The sequence below is a fragment of the Quercus robur genome, chromosome 6 (genome assembly GCF_932294415.1).
Source record: "Quercus robur chromosome 6, dhQueRobu3.1, whole genome shotgun sequence".
In the NCBI taxonomy this organism is placed as follows: Eukaryota; Viridiplantae; Streptophyta; class Magnoliopsida; order Fagales; family Fagaceae; genus Quercus; species Quercus robur.
The window spans coordinates 19,364,562-19,387,722 of record NC_065539.1 but is presented as its reverse complement, the minus strand read 5'-3'; the positions used below and the strand labels follow the sequence as shown (position 1 = coordinate 19,387,722).

Here is a 23,161-nt window from a genome sequence, read left to right as displayed (position 1 = left end):
TTACATGAAATATGTGGCACAAAATTAGCTATTCAGTTTAAATATCTAGGAGCAAAGCTCTTTAGGCCGTTGGAAGAAAAAAAAATCTTGATAGAGTTAGAAATTTGAACCACAATGAATTTTCTTTTTCTTACACCATACAATACAATGATTTGATTTCATGACCAACCTAAAGAATAAATAATAAAAATCTTTTTTTTAGAAGAAAATAATAATAAAAGAGGTTAGAAATCATTTATAAATCCTAAATTGATGTTACCCATTACCCAACCCCAAAAAATTCACCCACCCCAAAAAAAAAAAAAAAAAAAAAAAAAAAAAAAAAAAAAAAAGGAGTTAAGATGAAAACAGAAGAAACCAACACCAACAGCATATTCCATATAATCTAACCCGCGCAGGGAAAACCGCCCCCCATAAAAAGCCGATTTTGGCGAACGTCACGCCCCTAACTTCCACTTCCTCTCCACTTCCCCAAACCAACCGTCGCCTCCTCGTTTGGGAAACCAAAAAGGTACTCTCATTTTCCTCTCTGCGCTCAGATCTACTTACCTAATTTGCTTTTACACTTAATTCTTGATTTTCATGAGATTCCCTTGCTTGTGTTTCATCTGATTTAGATTTGATCTGCTATCTTAATCTTAATTATAGGTACTTATTATTAGATAAGGTTTTTTTTTTTTAATAATTTGTTTGGCCTTGTGAGAAATATAATCATAGCTATTGTATAGCTTTTAGTCACTTGTTAAAAATTTAGAGCCCTTACCTAAAATTTTGGGGTTGCAAAGAGTAAGGAACTGTAATGTCTGGGAAAGTTTTGTCTACTTTCCTTCCAGGGTCCATGTTCAACTGAGTAGGAGGGAGGATGGTTAAGTGGATCTGGGTTTGATTTGATTTGAGAGTTGAATGTGACCAAAATGTGCCACATCTTACCCATAGGGATATCACAATCGGGTCTGGAGAATCTCCCCTTCGCCCCTCACTTTGGGGCCAACCTTTTTTACATCGTACCCAATGTATAAAACTCCAACTTTTGCGGGGTCTGGGAGAAGTGATTCGTAGACAGCCTTACTTTTTTTTTTTTTTCTTTTGGGAGAGACTGATTCCTGGACTCGAATTTGTGACTTGTTGCTTTTGGTGGAAGGTACTTGCCATTACACCAAGACCTGATCTCTAGGGCCTACCTTATTTTATTAAAAAAAAAAAGGTGTCACATCATACATTGCAGAAGAACCAAATGTAAGATAATTGCTCATTTAATGGTTATATTAATGGATGTTATGTATGAGCTGAGAGGCCATGCAAAATGGACGCAGTGCCAAGCGTACTTAATTTCTATAGATTTTGTGTAAGATTTTAAACTTTGGTTGGAATTTGAATGTGATTAGAATTTTAGAATGGTACTAGAAACTGACTTCAAATTAAGCATGTTCACCAGAAACTTGCTTCTGTTGATAGAAGTGTAGATATTTTCTTTTGGCTCGTTATTGAGTGGTAAAAGATGATCTATAAACCAATAGAAGGAAAAGTAAATTTGAGGAGGTTACAATCTTATTTTGCTTTGTTTTGGAGAATTGAACTTTAAAGGTTAAGAATGAATTTACACATAAATGTTTTGGAGGAAGCATTTTGCAAATTTTAGGTGTGGTAAAAGTAAAACTAAATTTTTAATATTAGGTATCATCTTTATTTTTTATACAAATAATCTGTGATAGTCTACATACATTCATAAGTTCTAATGTGTTGAAGCAATTCAGATTGCCCAACTTTGGCAATGGAAGAAAGTGCAGACCCTGAGAACCAGCTGATGATTGAAGGAAATGTTCCAAAAACTATGCAAATTGATCCAAGAAGAGCTAGGTTCCCATACTGCATTGTGTGGACACCCCTTCCTATTATTTCATGGCTGATTCCTTTCATTGGTCACATTGGCATATGCAGAGAGGATGGAGTGATCTTGGACTTTGCAGGGCCCAATTTTGTGTGTGTGGACAATTTTGCATTTGGATCAGTAACCCGCTACCTTCAAATTAGCAAAGAAAAGGTTTGTACTGGTTTAGTATCTGAATTAATGGTTTGGCTTGGCTCTTCTGCAGTCATTGTTTCTACAGTTGCTGCAATTACCAGTGTGGCACCTACCGGTAATATGGCCTGCCTAATGTTTTATGCACACCTTGTCATTGAACCAAAAAGAAAGCAAGCTATTTGTAAAATGCCCGTCCTTTCTTGGTGAAAGGACTGCCAGACCCCTTTTCACCTTTGATTTGGTGAATTGGATTGGAAACTATGTTTACTGGCAACTTGCGACAATTGTAGAAACAGTTAGGAGCTGCTTTCCTTGTCAAGATGCTTATCAGTTAATTTTCAGATTATTCCCAGATTCATTTATGCTCTTTATAATTCTTGCAAGCAGTGTTGCATTTCTCCCTATCCTTCAGTATACAATAGTGAGGATGGATACATTCCGGATGAACCTGGACGAGAAGTATCAACATGGGATGATGCACTACGAAAGAGCACTCAGGAATTCCAGCACCGATCTTACAACCTCTTAACTTGCAATTGCCACTCTTTTGTAGCAAACAACCTAAACAGGTTGGGCCTTCATTCGGGCGGGTGGAATGTGGTGAACCTTGCTGCTCTCATATTCCTCAAGGGTCGTTGGGTGAGCACAGGATCCATGGTGCGATCTGTCTTGCCATTCTTTATAACATTTGCTCTTGGACTCGCATTCGGGGGTTTGACATTCCTAACTTACTGGGCCTTTTTCACCTGCTTTCTTGTTGGTTGGTTTCTTCTGGGTACTTACTGTTTTAAAGATTTGATCCAGTTGTAGAATTTCTGTTGCTTGAATACTTGGATGTATAAAACTGCAGTTCAACAATGGTATTTTGATTCAGATACTTACATATTCGGAATTACTAGGGAATATTTTCAGATAGCATATCTTCTATGTAAAAATCTTTTACCTTGGGTACACACAACTATTTTTGGTGGGAAATTCAGTGTTCATCTCCTTTGCTTTCTATAGCTGATCCCATGGATCAAGAGCTATACTTCCTCTCAATGGGATTATTTACCTCAGGCCATGCACCTAGTGCACACACGCGTGCAATAAGGCTAATTATTATTATTATTGTGATTGTGATTACTATATTCTGTTGATTGAGATTTGAGAGAGACAGAAAGTAAAGATAATGTTGACAATTAGCTAACAACTAGATAGTTTGATGGGTTTTGAAGACAAGGTTGCTATAGATCCACATCCAATGGGCCTTGCATTACAGGCAAACAATGTAGCATCTTTGTCTTTGATAAGGTTGAAAGAAAGGGTGAGTCTCACTCTAACACAACTGTCTGGACTCTGTAGCCGTACCACTCTTGCTCGTGCCTATTTTTCTTTCTTTATATTCCTTTGGGTAAATTGCAAATTACACACATGAAGTTTGGTGTTGTTTGGATTTTACACCCCGACGTTTTAGATATTTGATTTTACATCCTGAAATTTGGTTCTGTTAGCAATTTACAACCCATGGTTAGTTTTTGTCATCAAGTGACACATATGCATGCTGACGTGTTTTATTTTTTGCCAAATCAACAACAAACAGTACCGTTTTAGTGAAGACCAAGAGCAAACACAAAACTCAAATCCTAAACTATAACGTTTCAGCCAAATTCTAAAATCAAAATCATTCGTGAACTCATCCACCTGAAAACTATCGCCTCATCATGACGTGAACCCATCAGCTAGCCCGACAATGACCACAAATATGGCGAGCAACAATAGAGAAGCTCAAAGATGGAAGATTATGAAAAGAAGAAACGACTGTTTATCTTTATCTATTTATCAATCCAAACCAACGGCGCTAATTTGCAAGTGTTGTAATAAAATTCAGATTCACAAAACCAAAACACTGTTGGATGGATTTAATGGTATGCTAGCCTACCACTCCCAATTACTATATATATCGTGTTTTTGTTTTGTAAAATTAATTGTGATATTTTATTATTATTATTATTATGGATTAGAAAAGTAGAAGTGGAAGTGGACCAAGTGTTGATAAGAATGAGGTGAAATTGAAGCTATATTCATTCTAGTGGAGCAGTTCTTCCTTCGATGTTCGTACTTTTCTTTTATTATTTAATCAATTTTACTGATTAGATCTAATTTTTTAAGTTATTATTAAACAGTCTATCCTCTTTCCATAATCTTTCTTTTTCGGGCTTCTCTAATGTTGCTCTCCATATCAGTGGTTGTGGCCTTGGCTGCTGCCAGGCTAATGGGTTCACGATGAGTCGGTAGTTTTCAGGAGGATGGGTTCACATTGAGTTCCTGCTCTGCAATTTGGAAGTAGCTAATACTAAGTTATTTTGATTTTAGAATTTGGCTGAAATGGTGTTGCTTAGGATTGGAGTTTTGTGTTTTAACATTGGGCAAAACTGTATTGTTTGTATAGTGCCAAGTCTCTTGGTCTTCACAAAAACAATACTGTTTAGTGCTAATTTGGCAAAAATAAAATACATCAGCATGCACATGTGTCATTTAATGACAAAAACTAACCGTAGAGAGTAAATTGCTAACAGAACCAAACTTTAGGATGTAAAATCAAAATTTTAAAACATTAAAGTGTAAAATTCAAATAACCCCAAATTTTAAGGATATAATTTACAATTTACCCTACTCTTTTTCTAAAACGTGCAACAGAATACAGACCAAAACTAAAATACTTATTACATATATTCCCATCAATGCCCACTATTTGTAGAGCCCACCGATGCATGACCCTAGACGAAAAAAGACAAAGCAACTGACAAGTGACAAACGACAAAGCCCACCCGATATAATAATGGGCTTTTGTATTTTTTGACAAAATGAACCTTTGTTTCTTTGCTTTCAGTCTAATCATGTGAAACAATTCGGCTATGTTTGGCTAACCATTTTTACGTATTATATCACTGTTGGACTTTACAATGAGTTTCAATTGGTCCTTTAATTCTCGATTCAGAACGATTATATCACCTTTCTTTTTGTTTCTCAAAAAAAAAAAAATATATATATATATATATCACCTTTCTTTTTTTTGTATAATGACCTGAATTTTAGGTCAAATGGCTTCAAAGTTCAAATTGCCCCATTCACTATATATATATATAATATATATATATATATATATATCATCTATGTACATTAATGTATGTTCAATCTCTACCACATCATCTAAACAATTACCATTATTATCATGCATACATTATGTGTTAAAACTATTAAACTTTGTTACAAACCTACTAAATACTCTTAATACCTTCTCTTCCTTTCTCTGTGTGCATATTAAATACTTAGTCTTCTCAAAAAAAAAAAAAAAAAAAAAAAAAAAAAAAAAAAAAAAAACTAAATTACTAAATTTGGTATTTACTCAAGAGTCTTAGCTATATTACATAAATATGAGAGAGGGGAGAAAGTATTCTCCTAAAAAAAAAAAAGCTACATTACATAAGAATAAAATTCTTGATTATTACTGATAGGGGAGCAGAAAATTAGTCTAACTCCGGTTCGTCCAAAGTTGTCGTCCAGATCCAATTGAGCAAGTTCGACCTGGAATCACCCCAGAAGAAGTTCCAAGTGTTTATGGACAATAATACTACTCTTGATCAATGAAGTCTCCCATGGACGATAAAGTCGTCCATGATGAAGGTCGTCCATGGACGACCTTCAGATGTCCATGGACGACCAAACAGTCGTCCACCAGATGGACGAATACGCAACACTTGGAACTTTTGACTCTCTGTAGCGGTTACTAAGCCCGCAACTATCTCGACGAATCCATCAAATAAGTTAACTTCCATTAGCGGTTACAATTTTAGTAGCCATTGAGGAAGTTAACTCCGGACTCGTTGGCTTCCACAAATCTTGGTGAGGTTATTGGACAAATAACCGTCCCCAAGATCACTATATAAAGTACCGGTCTGAACCCGACAAAGGTAAGAATTTCTCTGAGACATTACCCCCAAATACTTGGAACTCCCTTCTCTGCGAAACTAACTTCTTCATAGGAGAGGGTTTGGCCGGTATTCTTCGGTCTCCTCTTTGACTGTTTGTTTCTTGTAGGCCTTTCCACCACTTCAATAGCCCACCGAAACCAGATCATCAACCTTACTGATTCGGAGTGATATCAATTATCATTAAATTAACTTCTATTCATAGCATTCAAAGCATGGATATATCAATTTTTTTTTTTTTTTTACTTCCTCCATAATTACTGCAGGGGATATCCACTTGGACCCAATAAAGGGAAGAAAGTTTCAGAGAATATTGTGAAAATTTCATACCTTGCTCACTTTTTATGGCACGCACTTTTCCTTTTTTTTTTTTTTTTTAATACCTACCTTGTTCATTCTTTGAATTAAGTATATTTGAGAAAAAAAAAAAGTATATTTGACATGTTTCCTAAAAAAAAAAAAAAAAAAAAAAAAGGAAGAAGTATATTTGACATAAACTCTGTTTATTTTAACATTAATATTTTTTGAAAATAAATTATTTTTCAAAAAGTATTTTCTAAAAAAAAAAACCACTATATTTGATATCGACCTTAAAATGAGTTGAAAAATTATCTTTTAATTTCTTTTTTTTAGTTTTATATGAGATAGATTTGTTTTCTTTGATAAAGTTATTTTCCAAAATTTTTTAGCAAAAACCAACTTCATCTCATGCCAAACTAAATAAGAGAAAATAAAAAAATAAGGTTATGTTTTGTAAAAGTTTTTGTTTTCTATTTTTCGAAAACTTGTTTTTGGGAATATAAAGAAAAAAACAATTTTCTTGTATTTTTGAAACCAAAAACACGTTTGGTTAGTTGAAATTAAAAAAAAAAAAAAAATTTGAATAAAAAAACTAGAAAAATACTAAAATATGTTATTATTAAGATTTGAACTCTAATACTAATTCATTAAATGTGATAGATTCATTTAATTAAATAGTTTTTTTCATTGACTTTTGAAAATTAAAAACTAAAAACATCATTTTGCATGTTTTCAATTTTCTTCACAAAATGAGTTTTGAGAACAGTTTTTATTTTTTGTCTATTTTAGGGTGCTAAACAAATTTTTTTAGTCTTAAAAATAAAAAATTGTTTTTGGAAACAGAAAATAAGGGGAAAAAACAGTTACCAAACATATCCTAACTTTCCTTCTACTTTATATTTATATATATATATATATATATATATAAAACAAGAAAATATGAAAAATTATTTTCAATTTTTTACATAAAATTTCCTATGAAAACAAAATGAACATTAATAATATGTCCAAAATGTTCTTATTTATTTATACTTTTTTTCCATGTCTAAAGGGTTTTTGAGACCAAAAAATTGTGGCCCAAGTAGGCATCAATGAGCGTGAAGAAATTGGACGAATTGGGTGGCTAAAATTACGAGGATATACCATAAGCAGCTTGAGCACCTTCCTTTTATACACATCCTACCCACAATAAAAGCTTAACAGCCAGCTGGACTTCGTCCTTTACGTCGCTTGCATGAGAATCTACTGCGTGGTCCCCATCCTCAATGGCAACATCGTAAATTTATTACAAAACTGAGGTCCATACCATATTTCTAAGGATCACTTAAATTTAGTTTGCTTATTTATAGGAAGCAAGAAAAGACACCCAAACAAAGTATACGCATTTCTTTTTGTGTGTTTATCTGTTTGGTTTCCGAGAAAATCTTTGAGAAAAAGAGAGAAATGGCAGCAGAGGAGGGACAAGTGATCGGTTGCCACACCGTCGAGGCCTGGAACGAGCAGCTCCAGAAGGGCAATGAAAACAAGAAACTGGTTTGTCACCTTTCTTCCTTTTTTCTTTTTTTTCAATTTATAATTAATTTTATATTTTTGTTTGGTTTATATATGTTCTGGATATGATTGTTGTTTGGTGTTTTGGGTGATTGGGGTGGCATTTATTTTGGATTCTGATTAATGGGTCTGGTTTGGTTTGGTTAGTTCTTGTCTGATTTGATCAGCTTAATCTGGATTATTGCTGATGGCATTTGTGTTGGTAGCTTGGTGTTGGTGGGTCCATTTATTTAGATTATATATGGATTTATGGTGTTTATAGCAAGATGGAGACAGAAATCTTTGTTTAGAGTGAGACGGTAGTATCAAAGTATAATTTTTATTTTGGTTAAAGGCTTAACTTTTAGTACAATTTTTTTTAGTGAAAATTTTATACTAAAATATGAATCTAAATTAGACATATATACACACCTTCATGGCTAAAATTTTGAATTTATTTCGTTTTTTGTCCCTAAATTTTTGAAAATGTAACAAATTGTTTTTAAATAAAATTTTTCAATAGTGTAGGGATGAAAATAGGAAAATATAAAATAAAAAATATTTTAAAAAAAATTTAGTAATGAAAAAAGAAGAAGATATTTCTAAATTTTAAGAGTAGAAAGTCTAAAGTTTTTTTAGTACAATGATGAATAAAGAACTTTTTTTAAAATTTTTTTTTTTTGAAAGAAATATAACTTTTTAATATTAGATCATGCAAAATTTAGCGACGAAACCAATATTTTTGCCTTTTTTATTAGGAGCACAAAATTTAAATTTTTATATATAGTTGTAGACGGAATAACACGTTTTTCAAAAATGTTGGGGACCTCAACACCTAACTCGCCCATGGGTTTGGCATTATTATATTAAGTAGAGTTTCAATAACATAGAGCTATAACTGAAAAGCTATTTAGCGTTTTGAGTATTTTTGAGCATTTTGCAAATAAAAGTGAAGTGCTTTAAAATTATGGATATATAAAGTAAGTGCAGCGAATGGTAGAGATTTCTCGAAAAGTTCTAAATTTTAGCTTTAATCTTAAACAGCTTCTTAAAGCACTTTCTGATAGGACTTTTTGGACGCACCTTACGTGTGTTTGTGAATTGTGGTTTCTTTAAGATTGATCTTGATGCCTTTGTGAATTATGGCGGACACTGATTGGATAAAGTTTTTGGACTTTAGCATTTACATTCTTTTTTTACCCCTTGATATATTTGTTTGGTTGAGTTTTTTTCTTGCCAAGTCTCTTTTATGTCAATATATCTCAGGATATTTGTCACTGTCAACCTTTTTTGTGATAGTTGCAAAATTTATGAAGTCTCTCATTCTGTTTAGTTGGTTCTACGAAAATATGATTGGAATGCAAGAAAATGGTGAACAACTACTTTAATTTAAACCTTTTTTGTTCCATTTTTCCCCATATTATCAGAGAGGCAAAGAGGACATTTTTGGACGATTTTTGGAAAAATATTTATACTTGAAAATTTGAAATATATATCATGTTTTAGCTTTTTTTATTTGCTGATCCATCTCCAGTAAAACAAACAAAGCTTTGGTTTTGGAATAAAATTGATATTGGGATTTGATTGATGTGGCTATTTTGATCATTGTATTGGGAAATTAATGACGGGGCTTTGCTGAACACATAGAATGGAGGATACACAAAAAGTTGTGGTAGAGGCATGTTGTGACTTGTGAGTGAGATAAGAATTAGGTAGTAGATTCTTTTTTTAGAGTTTTAGAGTTAGCTAGATCAGTCTGTAATAGGGAATTAGGCTTGTTAAACCTGTGTCCTCCAATCAAATCTAAAAATTTATATGTTGAATATCAACCCTTAGATGTACTGGTTTTGTTCAAATTGTCGTTTTATTGTCTAATTTTTCTATGAAGTCTGACTTGACATGCCACTTGTTACAGTGGTAAACTATTGATTCAGGAACGAAGTAATGCAAATTTTAAGAAAATACATTGAGAGAGAGAGAGAGAGAGAGAGACCATAAATGTTGAACTTATTAGGTTAATAACTGGATGGTTTGTGTTAGCAAGAGTGGGTCAGAGACTGGAGGATGTAGTGGTGGTGGTACTGCTAGTAGTAATATTAAAAATAAATAACTAAATAAATAAAAATCATCCAATGTTTGAAACGATTTAGTCATGTTTTAATGATTAATTAACTGGTGAGTTTGGACCGGCAGGTAAAGGTTCCCTTGCATGTTTGTCATGTTTAGTTTCACAGCTATTATTATTTGATGCCGATGGTTGTCAATGTCACCATTTCATTGTATGGACCATGTGTTTCCCATTACTTCAACAGGTTTTTTCATTCTTAGCATGCACTCAGCTCTATAATTGATGCAGATAGTTGTGGATTTCACTGCTTCCTGGTGTGGACCATGTCGCTTCATTGCACCATTCCTGGCAGAGCTGGCTAAGAAATTGCCAAATGTCACATTTCTTAAAGTGGATGTGGATGAGCTGAAGGTAAAATGAAGTCAGATTATAAAATTTCTCTCTGCTAAAAAAGATAGCATTTTACAAATTTAGAATTAGTTTTAGAAACATTGTTTGTTCAACTTATATTTGTCTTTCTCATTAAAAAAAAAATGTCGTGTTTGCAGTCGGTTGCTCAAGATTGGGCCGTGGAGGCAATGCCAACATTCATGTTCCTGAAAGAGGGAAAGATTGTGGACAAGGTGGTGGGAGCAAAGAAAGATGAACTGCAGCAGACTATTGCAAAGCACTTGGCCACTGCCACTGCTTAATCCTCATGGTGATGATGTTCACTACTTCTAAAAGTGTTTCTTAGACCTTTCCGTATGCTATTTAATCTTGATCTATGTTATATATCGTGTAGACTGGAACTGAAAGTGTGTTGGTTTGGTGCGAATATTTTAATTGCATGACATACTTGAAGCTCATTTTATGGTTTTGCTGAGTTTTCTTGCTTGAAGAATGGGAATACTTGGATGCATATGAAGATGGTAGTATGTATCTTATGATGTTGGGTTTATAAAAGTGGCACACCATCACACTAAATACTTGAGCATGTCTAGTTTACATCAATTTGTTATGTCAGAATGTGCATGAAAGTCAGTTTTTTTTCAAACTAATTTTAACTTATATGTATACTTCCCATTTTCTACTTTTTCTCTTGAGTTTGATACATTCGTCCCTCTGGCTGACTTTTTACATGTTTGAACAGCTTAAAATGTACTAGAAAATAGGTACGAAAATTTTGTTTTCAGACAACCAGAGAGAGAATTTAGATATGGATAATTCACTGGCGTATGAGGCTGATTTTTGGGACACAACTGTGAAACCAATTGAGGTTTCCTATATTTTTTTTTTCCCTTTGATTATAAAGCGAGGGGAAAACTTTTAATTGGAGAATTTAAACTAGGACAAAGCTGACAAGCTCTACCGCCAATATCAGTTGGAAATTAGATTTCTATTATCTTATAACAATGGTGGTCAATTCCAAATTTCCACGGAAACCATTACATCGGTTGTTAATTGTTATCTCTACTTATATCCCACAAACTCTCTCTCTCTCTCCTTGGAGCTCCTCCATTCGTGGGGGTTATCCCTTGCAAGCCATTAAACATTCTATAACATCCAAAACAAAGTAATTCCGAGACATCTTTCGGCCTCATATACCTCCTTGGTTATGTGTTCCCTTGCTAGCCATCAACATTTGGGAAACCGTACATCAATGCAGATCGGCCTATAATAAGGTTTGTTTGTTAGAATCCAAGAACTTGAAATTTTGTATCACCTGGATTAGACCGTCTAGATGAAGTCAAGTATTTAAGTCTCTAGGGGCTCCCAAAAAAAGAAAAGAAACCCCCCATTGGATTCATGCTCCAAAACATAATTACGCTACAAACTATTTTACAACATTTTTTACGAAATGCTAATATGGTGATTGGTAAATGGAAAAGTGATATTAGTAGCGAACCCAAATGAGAAATAGTAAGAATTAACCACATCAGCAACTTGAAAAATTTTCTAATTGTAGCCATTACTAAAAAAATTAACAAGGCAAAGACAAAAAACGATGCCACTTGGAAGTAAAATGAAATGGACTTCAAATTGAGTAACTGCACATAAAACAATGGTCATAGTAGGATCCGCTCCCAACATGAACCTAACTCAAACTGGGTTGGATTTTTCCCCAGTGATACAAACATAAATATAAATAAATCACACTAACAGAAATCACCTCTTTTCCCAGTGCCCATTTCCGGTTAAAAGGTCGGGGACTGGGGCTCGAAATTCACCTAAGGCCCCAAATTATAGGACCCCGGGAATTCACAAACTGACCTACCTAACAATCACTATATTACATTAGTCCATTACCCAACTTAAATTAAGAACCAATTGCCTTACGGCTGCAAACACTTCTTTGGCCAGAGGTACTAACCATCTGACAAAACCTATGCACTCAACCTAACAAACTAGAAAACTTTTTCCTATACTTCTTTTATTCTTCTTTCCTTGATTGCTTCTCTTGCTGGTAGTATATAGTTAAAAGTCACAAGATAGCTCCTTTTATGAGCACTAGTAGTCTTCTTTTTACCTAATTAACCGCCCCAATTTGTAGTTGGGTTAGAAGCACAAATAGCTTCCACTGATAACCTCTTCAACACATTTGGGCATGGATCTTTCCCAAAGTTGCTGTTGGATATGGTGACCGCACATCTCTGCTTCCCTATACACTTCTGTGGAAAGTGAATATAAAAGATTAAAACATGATCAAAATAAGCATGCATTCTAGATTCTAATATGTTGGTAATCAAGTTTTGTACCTTCTCCAAGATATCGTATGAGGTAGAGGCATGGCATGTTCCTTGCTGGTAAGTCCCACAAGTTCCTAAAGGAGTTCCAAAGCTGGCAAATTTAATGGAAGATATGGTCTGCCCCTGACTACATCGCAGGTGAACCTTAGGTCTGTGGAGCTCTTCTGATTTTCCATAGCTTTCGATGTGCCAGTTCTTAATGGTTGGGTGGTACTCAGAGACATCAGCACAAACACTGGTTACCGATCTCTTCACGAGAGAAATCCCTGAGGGATCTCCCCCAAGTTCCTCAAAGATCACCAAAAGATTTTGTGTTGGCTTCAACCAAGACCTAGGCACATGGTACCTGATGGGGGAATATTGTTGGGGTTAATGAAGAAATTTTTGCCTCAGTTAGGCATTCAATACTATATATCATCGTCCAGTGTTACAAAATTTATCATAAATTTCCTAAGAAGTTACCATTTCTGGGTGGGTTGGCCACAACCAAGCTGACACTTTGGAGGTCGATACCCTCCAGCATAATTGCACCCGTTGCAGTTACCACTAGCATATGCAGTCCAGTATCTCCCAATGCTCTGCCCATTAATCCATATTTGACCTTTCCCCATACCCTCCATGTCCAAGGCCAGGGGTTCATCTCCTTCAGGTGCATCGAAATATGCCTGCCAATTTATAAGAGAATATTTTCAATATTCAATACCATCAGGTTGTCTTCCACTATATCATTGCATTGCATTTGCTATGTTAATACCTTATGCCAGGTCAATGGCTGTTGCTTCTGTGCGGCTAATGATCCCTGAATCCATTCAACAGATGAAAAACCATTTGTAGAAACAAGGTTCATGGCTTCTCCTTTTAGACCTACCTGTTTAAGAAGGAAGCTGTGAGGCAAAATTCATTTGAATCAACACGAAATTAAACAAAATTGGTATTTAACATATGCCTACCTGGTAGGTCCATTTCTGCCAGGACAAGTCCCACTTTCCCTGGTCAAGTCCATGCAGTGCAACTGGTCCAAGGATTCCTGTGTTCCAGGTCTCAAAGTGGCCACCCACATTCTTCAACAAGAAACACAAAAGTTAAGTCCTTGTTTAAATAGAAGAAATAACCTTGCTAGCAACAGTTAAAGGTCTGTGCAACATGGTCAGATTTCAGGATCCAGGATTTGTAGGATGCTTGAACCACATAGCTGTCTAGACTAGGAGCCAGTAAACACTAAGAAGCACCAAATCTATCAGGTATAACTCGCATGATTTGAACAATAAAGCATCTAAAGATTAATTAATTTTTACTTTAAGATTGGCCAAGTCTATGATGGGTTCTTAGCCTTTTTCACATCTGGTCTTGATTTTGCTGAGTTCCCCCAAAATAGAGAAGTATGATGGCAAGTTATCTTAGGTTTAGCTGTCTCCCATTAGGACTGGAGTACAAGACAAACCTTCTGTTTCTTCGTCTACTAGGTTCCAAAATTACCAGGGTAGAATTACAGAAACACAATAGACATGGAAAGGGAACTAACCGGCAAACCAACAGCAACGCTCAGTAGTGCAATTCTGTTTGTTCCAGCCTGCAGATTGACCTTGCCAATATAAGTGAATCTCCTATTCTCCCTTGTCCCAAATGCAGAGCCTAACATAACATAATATTATATGTTAAGTTTCTCATTGCTAATAAATAAAAAGGAAATCCATGAGAAAGTAAACAAAACATGTACCTGAAAGCTGTCCATTAATAAAGACATGCACAGCATGGCCTGTTGATTGAACAATGAGAGTTGGGAGTTCACCTCCACGCAGGAAGGATTCAGATTGGCCAATTTCAACACTGTAGGCATATTGAAAAGAAGATTGTAATAGCGTGTAATTGTATGATCTTTCTAGATCATCTATTGAATTGTGTCAATGAAAGAATTAGGCACATATGTAGCGAAGTCCAACAATATAAAGTCTTAAGTCATCCAGATAGGAAAGGTTGTATCATGGGAACCAAGGTAGCTCAAATTAAAACATTTTTTTCCTAGGGTTTTTTTTTTTTTTAATTGAGTTTCAACTTATGGTATTCGCTTTTGATGATAACTCTTTATTTTCAGACTAAGACACCTATCAGTTTTTGGTGGAGGCGGGGATTGAACCCCAAATCTCTTATTCAATCATCAAAGACTTTATCAGTTGAGCTAATTAAAACCTACTCCTAAGTTTGTTATATTCACTAATATTTCTTTCCATTACCAGTGTGGTTATCTCTATTTTTTTTTAACCCCCCTAGGGAGAGAATAAGATTATAGAGTCAAATAAGGTGTAGATGAATTACTGCACATGCTGTGCCAGTGGATGGAAAAAGAAAAATAAACAGTCACCACAAGTGGGAAAACACTACTTTCGTTCCATGAGAAAATCTTTCCAAAGCACTCAGACAAAATCACACAAGAGCCATGTACAAAACATGACTAAGGCACGTAGATAATCATCCTCACCTAGTTATGTACCACAGGTAGTCGCTAGTGTCCCTTGTGACATTTATCTGTTCCAAGAGACCAGGAGCAGTGATTGTTGAACTGTCATCCAGAGAAGTAATGTCTTCATCATAGCTTTCCCATGAGAGCATATCAGCATTTGTTGGCAACATTTCCATTTGTGTTGTTTGAACTCCAACCTAAAGGGGAGGGATAAGAACTAGTCAATACCACAGAAAATTCTGCACCATTTTAATTTTGGAATGAAATAAGTTGAGAAGAGAACAATATATATAATTTCACCTCAAATTACATATACTACTGAGATACCAAAAAAATTCATTAGATAAGGTTTCATACCTTTGCAGTATTAAAGACTACATTTCTGCAATCAGGAAGGATGCTGATGGACCAAGGAGGCAAATTATAGTGCATGTTATTGAACAGCACTCTTGCAGCTGACTTTGTGTCATAGTTGGAGAGAAAAGCTGCACAATCTCCTGATTCTGATGAGTATACGTGAGCCTGGAAAAGACACAATTTACTTTAGTCAGTGAACAATAACAAATCCCGCATTGCCAGAAGCAGAAGAGTTTGAGAATGGGCGTCCAAACCTGTTGAAAGCTCCCTAATGAAGTGACAATAGGATCGGATGAAACCAAAGCTCGCTCAGACATCTTAATGGCCCTATGAAGCTCCTTTAGATGACCATACTTTGGTTGCCTAATCAGACCTATCAAGTTTTTGCAGTACGGCAGTTATATTTCCAAACAAGAGTATGCAGCATGCTGGGGGTGTATATATATAAGAATGCATAAGCATTTCAGAAGTAGACTCATATTCTTTTCAGTTCAATTTGTAGAATTTGGGCACAGGCTGATAAATGGTGAAGACCTAAAAGCATTCAAATGCATAAAAAAAATCCTCCCTAGTTAATCACTGAACAAGTTAAACACCCTAAAGTGATGTTACATCTATTGTCCTGTTGACATTGCCACTACCATCCTTAAATTTCTCTCTTTTATTTTGGGTGGAACAGTCATTCAAGCAGAATTGCTCAACAATATGAACTAATTGGAAAAATAAAAGAAAAAAGATTTCTTATTATCACCATATTCATCTAATGGAGCATCGTAGTCATAGCTTGTTGAGATGAAAGGGCCCCCAGCTGTGCGTCCAAAATTAGTCCCTCCATGGTACTGTTTCATACACAACAACACAGAGATACTCAATTTTATTATAGTAGAATTCAACATTCAAATTTCACATCTCCTCAGAATATTTGCTAACGAAAGCCAACCATGTAGTAGTTAATAAAAGATCCTCCTTTCTGTATGAATCGAGCAACTGCGAATGCCAAATCCTCGACAGGTCGCTGGTGGATTGGGCCACCAAACTCCGTAAACCTTAAAATATACATAAAAAGAGATTGAAACGGTGTACTTTCACGTTACAACAAACTTGCAAATCTGTGATTAGAATGCAAAAATAAACAATATATTTATGACATACCAGCCACTCCAAGCCTCTGTCCATATTGTGGGTTTGTAAGGTTTGTTGGGAGAGAATGTATCACAATAAAAACCATTGCATGTGTTTATCTGTCAGCAGAGGAAAGGAAAGGAATTTTTTAGGCAACTAAAAAACTTTTCTCACAAGATAGAATTAGACTTAAAAAAAAAAAAAAAAAAAAAAGACTAATTTGGGCACCTTCTCTTTGAAACTGAGGGGGAAGAAAATGCAGAGAAATACTAATTAAAACGCTTAGGACTACTAATCAAATTGCATAATAGAGTGGACAGAAATTTATATTTGCAAGAAAAATAGTCAACAGGACTCACCACTGGATCTGGGGCATCTTCTTCCTTGCACATCACCCAGGGGACTCCAGTTCCCAAATCAACAGCCATTTTTGCTGCCCAACTCATATAATTGTAGCCAGCAGCCCCAAATAGCTTACTTTGTACCCCATACTCATTCTCAATCTATACAAAAATAATTTACAGAAATTATTATTGTAATTTTGCTAGTCAAATTTACTTCTATAAGAGCTGCATTAAATATTTCTACCTTTCTTTCAAACAATTCATAAAACTTGCACATAGTTCACATATGGTTAATTTTTTAACACAAAGCCTCTAATCAGGGTTGCATAAAAATTTGCAGCCCGGATGCAAAAGGTGATAGCACACATTAAAATTGAAAAGCCAAAGTCCTAAAACTTGTACCTGAGAGAGTATGATGGGTCCACCCTGAGACTCAAACAGATTTTCACTCTTCATCAGTCCAACAATCTTTTCAGTGAACCTTTGCATTGCCCTCTGCAACATCCATAAGTATGTGCTTAATACAACTAACATACTAAATAGTGAAGAATACCTGAGTTTCTATATTCTTCATTGATATTCCTTTTCACTACTCGTGCAATATAAAAGCATGGAACAAAGGTTGAGAAATAAAACCTTGAAAGGCTCATTGTCTGTTCTGAAACTGATGCCTGGGACATACTTGAGCCAAACAGGAAATCCTCTGAACATAACACAAAAAACAGAAAATTAAAAAAAAATAAGAAAAACCCTGAAAGTGAAAAACCCTTTAGAACTTGTAAAGCCTGAGAGTCTGATTTAGATCTTAAGGAGAAAAAAATTGGTTGGTACCCAAAATTCCACTCTGCACAAACATAAGGTCCAATGCGGATATGAGCATAAAGCCCAGCTTTCTGTATGGTCTTAATGAATCTCACCAAATCATATCTCCCTTCAAAATTGTACTGAAACCATCGGAGGGGAAAAAAATTAAACACAGAATCAGAGAAACTAAAAAGGAGTAGAGAGTGTAGGAAGTGCAAGGAAGAGAAAAGTGAAGTACATTGCCAGGAGAAGGCTCATGAACATTCCAAAAAATATAGGTCTCAACCACATCTAAACCTCCATCTTTTGCTTTCTGTATCAGATCCTCCCACATCTACAAGCACCTCATTTCATTTCATTTCATTTCCAAGAAAATCACAAACCCAACAAAACAATTAAACTACTAAACCAAAACAAAGAGAGAAATGGGAAATGATTATTGTACCTCAGGAGTGCTTCTGGGGTAATGTATAGAGCCAGAGAAGAGAATTCTCCTTTGCCCATTTATGATAATGGCCTTCCTATCATATGTCACACTACACTGAATCAGCTGGAAGAAACCAATGAACCACGCTAAACCAAATAAAAAGAACAACTTGGAAACTGAGTTGATTTCCATTGCTCTCTCTGTGTACACACTAAAGTTATAATCTTTTGTGAAATGCAAAGACAGAGAGAGAGGTCTTTAATGGAGATTTTGGTCTACTAGTGCAGAGCAACAAGAACTAGACTACTACAGGGTCCATTGTGCTTTGGACTTCACACTCAAAGGTCTCTCAGAGACTCTGAGCTGAGCAATTTATATATAAAGAAATACTATTACACTTAAACAACTCAATAGCTTTCACGTTTATTGTCACAAGTCACAGCTCACAACTGGCGAGAGCTATCGTATTGCGTGGCTGTGAGCTACGATAAAAAACACAAACATGACAAAACACTGAAAACAGTGGAAAAGGAAAACAAAACAGTTAAAATTTTATTATTATATTTATAAGGTTGTTGGGTGAAATTTAATTGGTCTTGGTAAATGGTGAGTGTTCAGCACGGGTTAACAGAGTAAAGTGCGCTCTGTTTTAAGTATATTCTTAGTAAAGAGGTTTATCTGCTTCCTTTTGCTCTTTTTGGTTAATTTTTTTTTTGCCTAAAAAAGTAATATTTTGGTTGAGAAATATTATACAATTCACTGAAAAAAATTTATCATAGACTAGCGTGCTTTATTCCATTCTATGTAAAAGTACAGTATGCCTGTGAATTACCCAATAACACTTTTTTCTTTTATGGGATATCCAATAAATACTTATTTTCACATTATATTTAGACGTCAATTTGTGATACCACCACTAGTATTTAGTGAAAAATAAATAAATTTAAGTACACCAATTACGAGTTAACATTTAAAGATATTGTAAATTTTGGTGTGGATTTAGATGTGTCCCAAGAGATTGAGGAATTATACCATATTACAATTATTAATTATATGAGTTATCTCTCTCATAAACGGATGAGACCCTCAAGCTATGAGAAAGAGAATTCATCAACCTGTAACAAGATATATTTTTCCCAAAAGTTTTTCATAGAATAAAAGTAATATCAATTTTGTTGTTCAAAAATACTAGTTCTAGTTCTTTCTCAAAAAAAAAAAAAAAAATACTAGTTCTAGTTAGTAGGGAGGAACTTCACTTTATTATACGCAATTTTGAAGTTGATTTTCCTCATTTGTTCATGGTTCACAAAACGAACAGCAATGACATAACATATTATGCCTACCTTTTCAGTCTAATATACCATGATGTGACCCTCTTTAAATTGTAACTCTTTCATTGTGGCCCAGGAAAATCATAAAGGCAGTTTCTCTTTTACTTTTAGCAGCACTTCACACTATAAGTTCTCCTATAAGGCTAGGACCAACGAAAATAGAACCCACTACTGAGCCACTGGCTAATTTGCATTGGGCAGTCATTTTTTTTTTTTGGTTTATGCTTACATTCCATTAATTAGCCATTTTTACCCTTCTTTAAGGTAATTCCATTTCCAACTTTAAAACTATTTGCCCCGACAATAGTGCATCTCAAAACAGTCTCACTTTGATTGTGGAATTTGACTTGTCCACGTCATTATACCAGGGGCATTATGGGAATAAATATGAAAAAGGGAAAGATAGTCAGTCATAGGAGGAGTTTTTCTTTTTCTCTTTTATTTTATTTATTTATTAGTGGATGGAAAGTGGGAAAGATAATAGGGCATGCCTAATTTGCTGCTTTTGTCTCGGGGCATTGTAATAAATAGGACCCACAATGCTCATATCCATGTGAACCCGAACCCTTTTTCTCTTTTTTTATATTTTAATACGAGAACCCGAACAACCCTTTTGGTTACTTGGGGAATATTGAGTCATGTGATTGTGAACCCGAAAATCCTTACTCCCTCCTTCAATGTCCACATTTCACCTCTTTTTGTCACATTTCTTCCAAATGACACAATACCCCTATATTACCTTTTGTGCCTTTATTAATATAACTGTCTTTTACATGTTCTAGTATCTTTCTCAAAGAAATAAAAAAATTAAAAAAAAAAAAAAAAAAAAACTCTTTATATATATATTTCATGTCTATGTCGAAGATCACAAAAGAGGTAGGGCAAGGACCAGCTGTTATTCAAGCTACAAACAAATAGTACTACTGACTACTAACTATAGTATATACAAATAGGTTTGTTCGCCGCGCCAATTCATTTAGTTCAGTTTGATTTTTAATTAGGAAATTTACTAATATGTGCTATTATGGTATATATTAATAATCCATTTTAGAAAATTTTTTATGAAAAACGAAAAAGTAATTCACTGTTTTGACAGTTTTTTCAATTTTTCATATAAATTTTTCCAAAATGAATGGTTAATTACACATTAACTGGATCCTTTTAATAACAATGGCTTTTCTTCTTCTTCTTCTTTTTATTTTATTTTTTTTCAACACACAAATGTAGTTCTCACAGGAAGTAATTTATTCATGTTTTCAAACGAAATGCTATTGATAATTCGTTCAAATGGATAATTTTTTTTTTTTTTCATTTTGTATTAACCAAAAAAAAAAAAAAAAACACCTTCATACAGATTTTGGATTGTAAATCACTTTCAAATGTTTTTCCTCTGATGCATGTAAAAAAATGCGACAAAGTGACTGTAAACGTAATAGGTAATAGATTGCATATCTTTTCTTAAACAAACAAACAAAAATTGATAGTTCAAACAATCATACAAGCTAAATACATTAAGACAGTTTGCATATGACACATATATGATATGACAACTCAACCTAGCTATATAAATGTCACCGTATGAAGAATTTATCATATATATATGATTGTATAACTTTTATATATATTCCCATTCCTCTACCAAGCGGCGCATCAAACAAAAAGTGGATGCTACAAATTAAGATTTGAGTGTAAATGATAACTTTCAGTATGTTTCACTTTGTGTTTGTTAAACATAGACAATTTTTTTTTAATAGAAGAAAACATAGACACAGTCATATAGTACTTCTTTAAAGGATGTTTTGGAATTATATTTATAACTTCGTAATTATATCTTATTTATTTATAATAAAATTTTGAATTTTATATGTATTTTTTAATTTTTGACAAATTTACTGTATTCCTGCTATAAAAAAGATAAAAAAAAAATAAAAAAATAATACTGAAATTATGTACCCTAAGCTAAGGTTCTTTCAGTCAGCAATTAATCGGGGCGGCTTCAATGATTTGCAGTGTCACATCATCAACCCGTTGTAAATTGAGATTTGATGGGAATTTACAATTGATTAACGAAACGGCCTAAATTGCTAGCTGTTCCTGCGGTGTCGGTTGAATTATCGATCCCACAATATTTTTTTGGGGAAATGTTGTTTTGACAGGTCTTTTTGTTTGTTTTAAGATTTAATTTGTAAACTAGTTGAATTGTCGCGATACATAGAATAGAACTGGCACAGACTATCAAAATTGATGTTAACCGATGAAAAGTATATATAAGTAATAGACAAAACAATCTAGAAGAATAAATATTCTTACCAAAAAAAAAAAAAAAAAACCTAGAAGAAAATAGAAATAATGCAATATTATTTTATTGCTAGGAATTTAGTTCGTTAGAAGATTTCCAGTAAAGTAATTACTAATTAGCCGCAAGCACTATAATTTTACCTGTAAAAACAGTACTCAGGTACATTGGAAACCATAATTATTGTAACAAAGAAAGTAGAAGCATGGATCAATAGCAAGATTTTGTTGGCCAAAGATTAGGATTGTCCAATAAAAACTTGCCGCTTAACCTTAAAATTCTAGTTAAGTTTCGCCAACTACTTGATTGGCGGAAAAAGGAATTGTCATCTGTATCTTTAATTATTATAAAAGAAATAAAAAGGTTCTTGTAAGTAATCAGAGGAGAGAATTAATCCTTATACGTTTTTGTTAAAAATACTAAGAAATGTTGGTTAAGTTACAAGGATCTTCCGATAATTGTTAGATTAAATGTTAAATTCGCTATTAATTTAATAACACAAGTTTAATTTCCTGTCTCCATCTTACCTCCTATATTTAGAAAAAATGTTACATGTGTGTCTCATTTAATAAAAGTAACTCAAGCAGTTTACGCATAAATGAGAAATGTTAAATTAAATGATTAAATAATTCTCTATCTCTACTTTACCCTATTTAGAGAAAAATTTACTTGTTGGACACCACAAATAAAGGCGGCTCAGTTAGCCCACACATAAAAAAAAATATATATATATATATATATTTTAAAATTAAATAATTAAATTCACAATTTTTTAACATACTACAATTTTTTTTAAAGGCAGTCGGTAACTTATCAACAATAGTTCTATATTTTTGACATCCAAAGATAGAAATCCATTAAAGTACGAAAAGTGCAGAACGTACCTAGCACAAAAACTTAGGTTGAGAAAGCTGTATTACACAAGCGGCCATGCACTAACATGAATAGTGGCCTACAGCTTTCACGACGACCCAGGTAAACAAAGAAGAAAAATAAACAGAAAGTATAAGAAGCATAAGAGTATCTCCAGCCGTATTTTTACTGTTTATATAATAAATAGTGCTATTTATTTTTTACTTATTTATTTTTTTAAATATATTTTTTAATAAATTTTTTAATTTTTGTCTATCTCATTTAAATATTATTTTTTATTCATTATTTATTCATTTTTTAACACCGGTATCCTATACCCCATCCCCACTCTTTTTTTGCTAATTTTTTATTATGTTTTACTTTTAATGAACAGTAATACATCAGGTTTGAAAAATGAATATTAATTAGCAGAAAACTTTTTGAGTTTTAAAGAAGTTGTTGGAGCTTGCTTTTTCTCTTTTTTCTGGTTTCATTCTCCATATTTTGGCTTTATACCTACTCTAAACGGTCCTGGAAGCGAGAGAAAAT

The 23,161-nt window shown here is 33.9% G+C and overlaps 3 protein-coding genes across 3 annotated transcripts; 2 read left to right on the top strand and 1 right to left on the bottom strand.

The window, feature by feature from the left end:
• The first annotated feature begins 320 nt into the window (after nt 1-320).
• Nucleotides 321-2,941, top strand: LOC126733138 (protein RTE1-HOMOLOG). The gene is made up of 3 exons (XM_050436326.1): nt 321-511; nt 1,755-2,041; nt 2,411-2,941. The coding sequence occupies exons 2-3, from the start codon at nt 1,772-1,774 to the stop codon at nt 2,831-2,833; spliced, it is 693 nt and encodes a 230-aa protein (XP_050292283.1). The 5' UTR covers nt 321-511; nt 1,755-1,771; the 3' UTR covers nt 2,834-2,941.
• Nucleotides 2,942-7,648: 4,707 nt separating this feature from the next.
• On the top strand, nt 7,649-10,740 carry LOC126733137 (thioredoxin H-type). Its single transcript, XM_050436325.1, has 3 exons — nt 7,649-7,827; nt 10,181-10,303; nt 10,441-10,740. Exons 1-3 carry the CDS (start codon nt 7,738-7,740, stop codon nt 10,582-10,584), a joined length of 357 nt encoding a protein of 118 aa, XP_050292282.1. The 5' UTR covers nt 7,649-7,737; the 3' UTR covers nt 10,585-10,740.
• A 1,146-nt stretch (nt 10,741-11,886) lies between these two features.
• On the bottom strand, nt 11,887-18,513 carry LOC126733136 (beta-galactosidase 3). Its single transcript, XM_050436324.1, has 19 exons — nt 18,152-18,513; nt 17,945-18,040; nt 17,734-17,846; nt 17,539-17,605; nt 17,305-17,397; nt 16,918-17,061; nt 16,589-16,677; nt 16,377-16,482; nt 16,188-16,275; nt 15,691-15,809; nt 15,437-15,601; nt 15,098-15,276; nt 14,339-14,448; nt 14,144-14,253; nt 13,572-13,682; nt 13,376-13,489; nt 13,084-13,286; nt 12,631-12,967; nt 11,887-12,543 (listed from the first exon to the last, which is right to left on the bottom strand). The coding sequence occupies exons 1-19, from the start codon at nt 18,323-18,325 to the stop codon at nt 12,406-12,408; spliced, it is 2,556 nt and encodes an 851-aa protein (XP_050292281.1). The 5' UTR covers nt 18,326-18,513; the 3' UTR covers nt 11,887-12,405.
• Between the last annotated feature and the right edge of the window lie 4,648 nt (nt 18,514-23,161).

What these genes read in the sequence shown, in the direction of transcription:
- LOC126733136 (XM_050436324.1), bottom strand. Translation starts at nt 18,325, where the DNA reads ATGGAAATCAACTCAGTTTCCAAGTTGTTCTTTTTATTTGGTTTAGCG. An exon ending in CAGACAATGAGCCTTTCAAG is followed by an intron (nt 17,398 to 17,538) that starts GTTTTATTTCTC and finishes TGGATGTTGCAG; the next exon opens with AGGGCAATGCAAAGGTTCAC. An exon ending in TGCTCCATTAGATGAATATG is followed by an intron (nt 15,810 to 16,187) that starts GTGATAATAAGA and finishes AAAACTTGATAG; the next exon opens with GTCTGATTAGGCAACCAAAG.
- LOC126733137 (XM_050436325.1), top strand. Translation starts at nt 7,738, where the DNA reads ATGGCAGCAGAGGAGGGACAAGTGATCGGTTGCCACACCGTCGAGGCC. An exon ending in GCAATGAAAACAAGAAACTG is followed by an intron (nt 7,828 to 10,180) that starts GTTTGTCACCTT and finishes TAATTGATGCAG; the next exon opens with ATAGTTGTGGATTTCACTGC. An exon ending in TGGATGTGGATGAGCTGAAG is followed by an intron (nt 10,304 to 10,440) that starts GTAAAATGAAGT and finishes TCGTGTTTGCAG; the next exon opens with TCGGTTGCTCAAGATTGGGC.
- LOC126733138 (XM_050436326.1), top strand. Translation starts at nt 1,772, where the DNA reads ATGGAAGAAAGTGCAGACCCTGAGAACCAGCTGATGATTGAAGGAAAT. An exon ending in TTCAAATTAGCAAAGAAAAG is followed by an intron (nt 2,042 to 2,410) that starts GTTTGTACTGGT and finishes TCTTGCAAGCAG; the next exon opens with TGTTGCATTTCTCCCTATCC.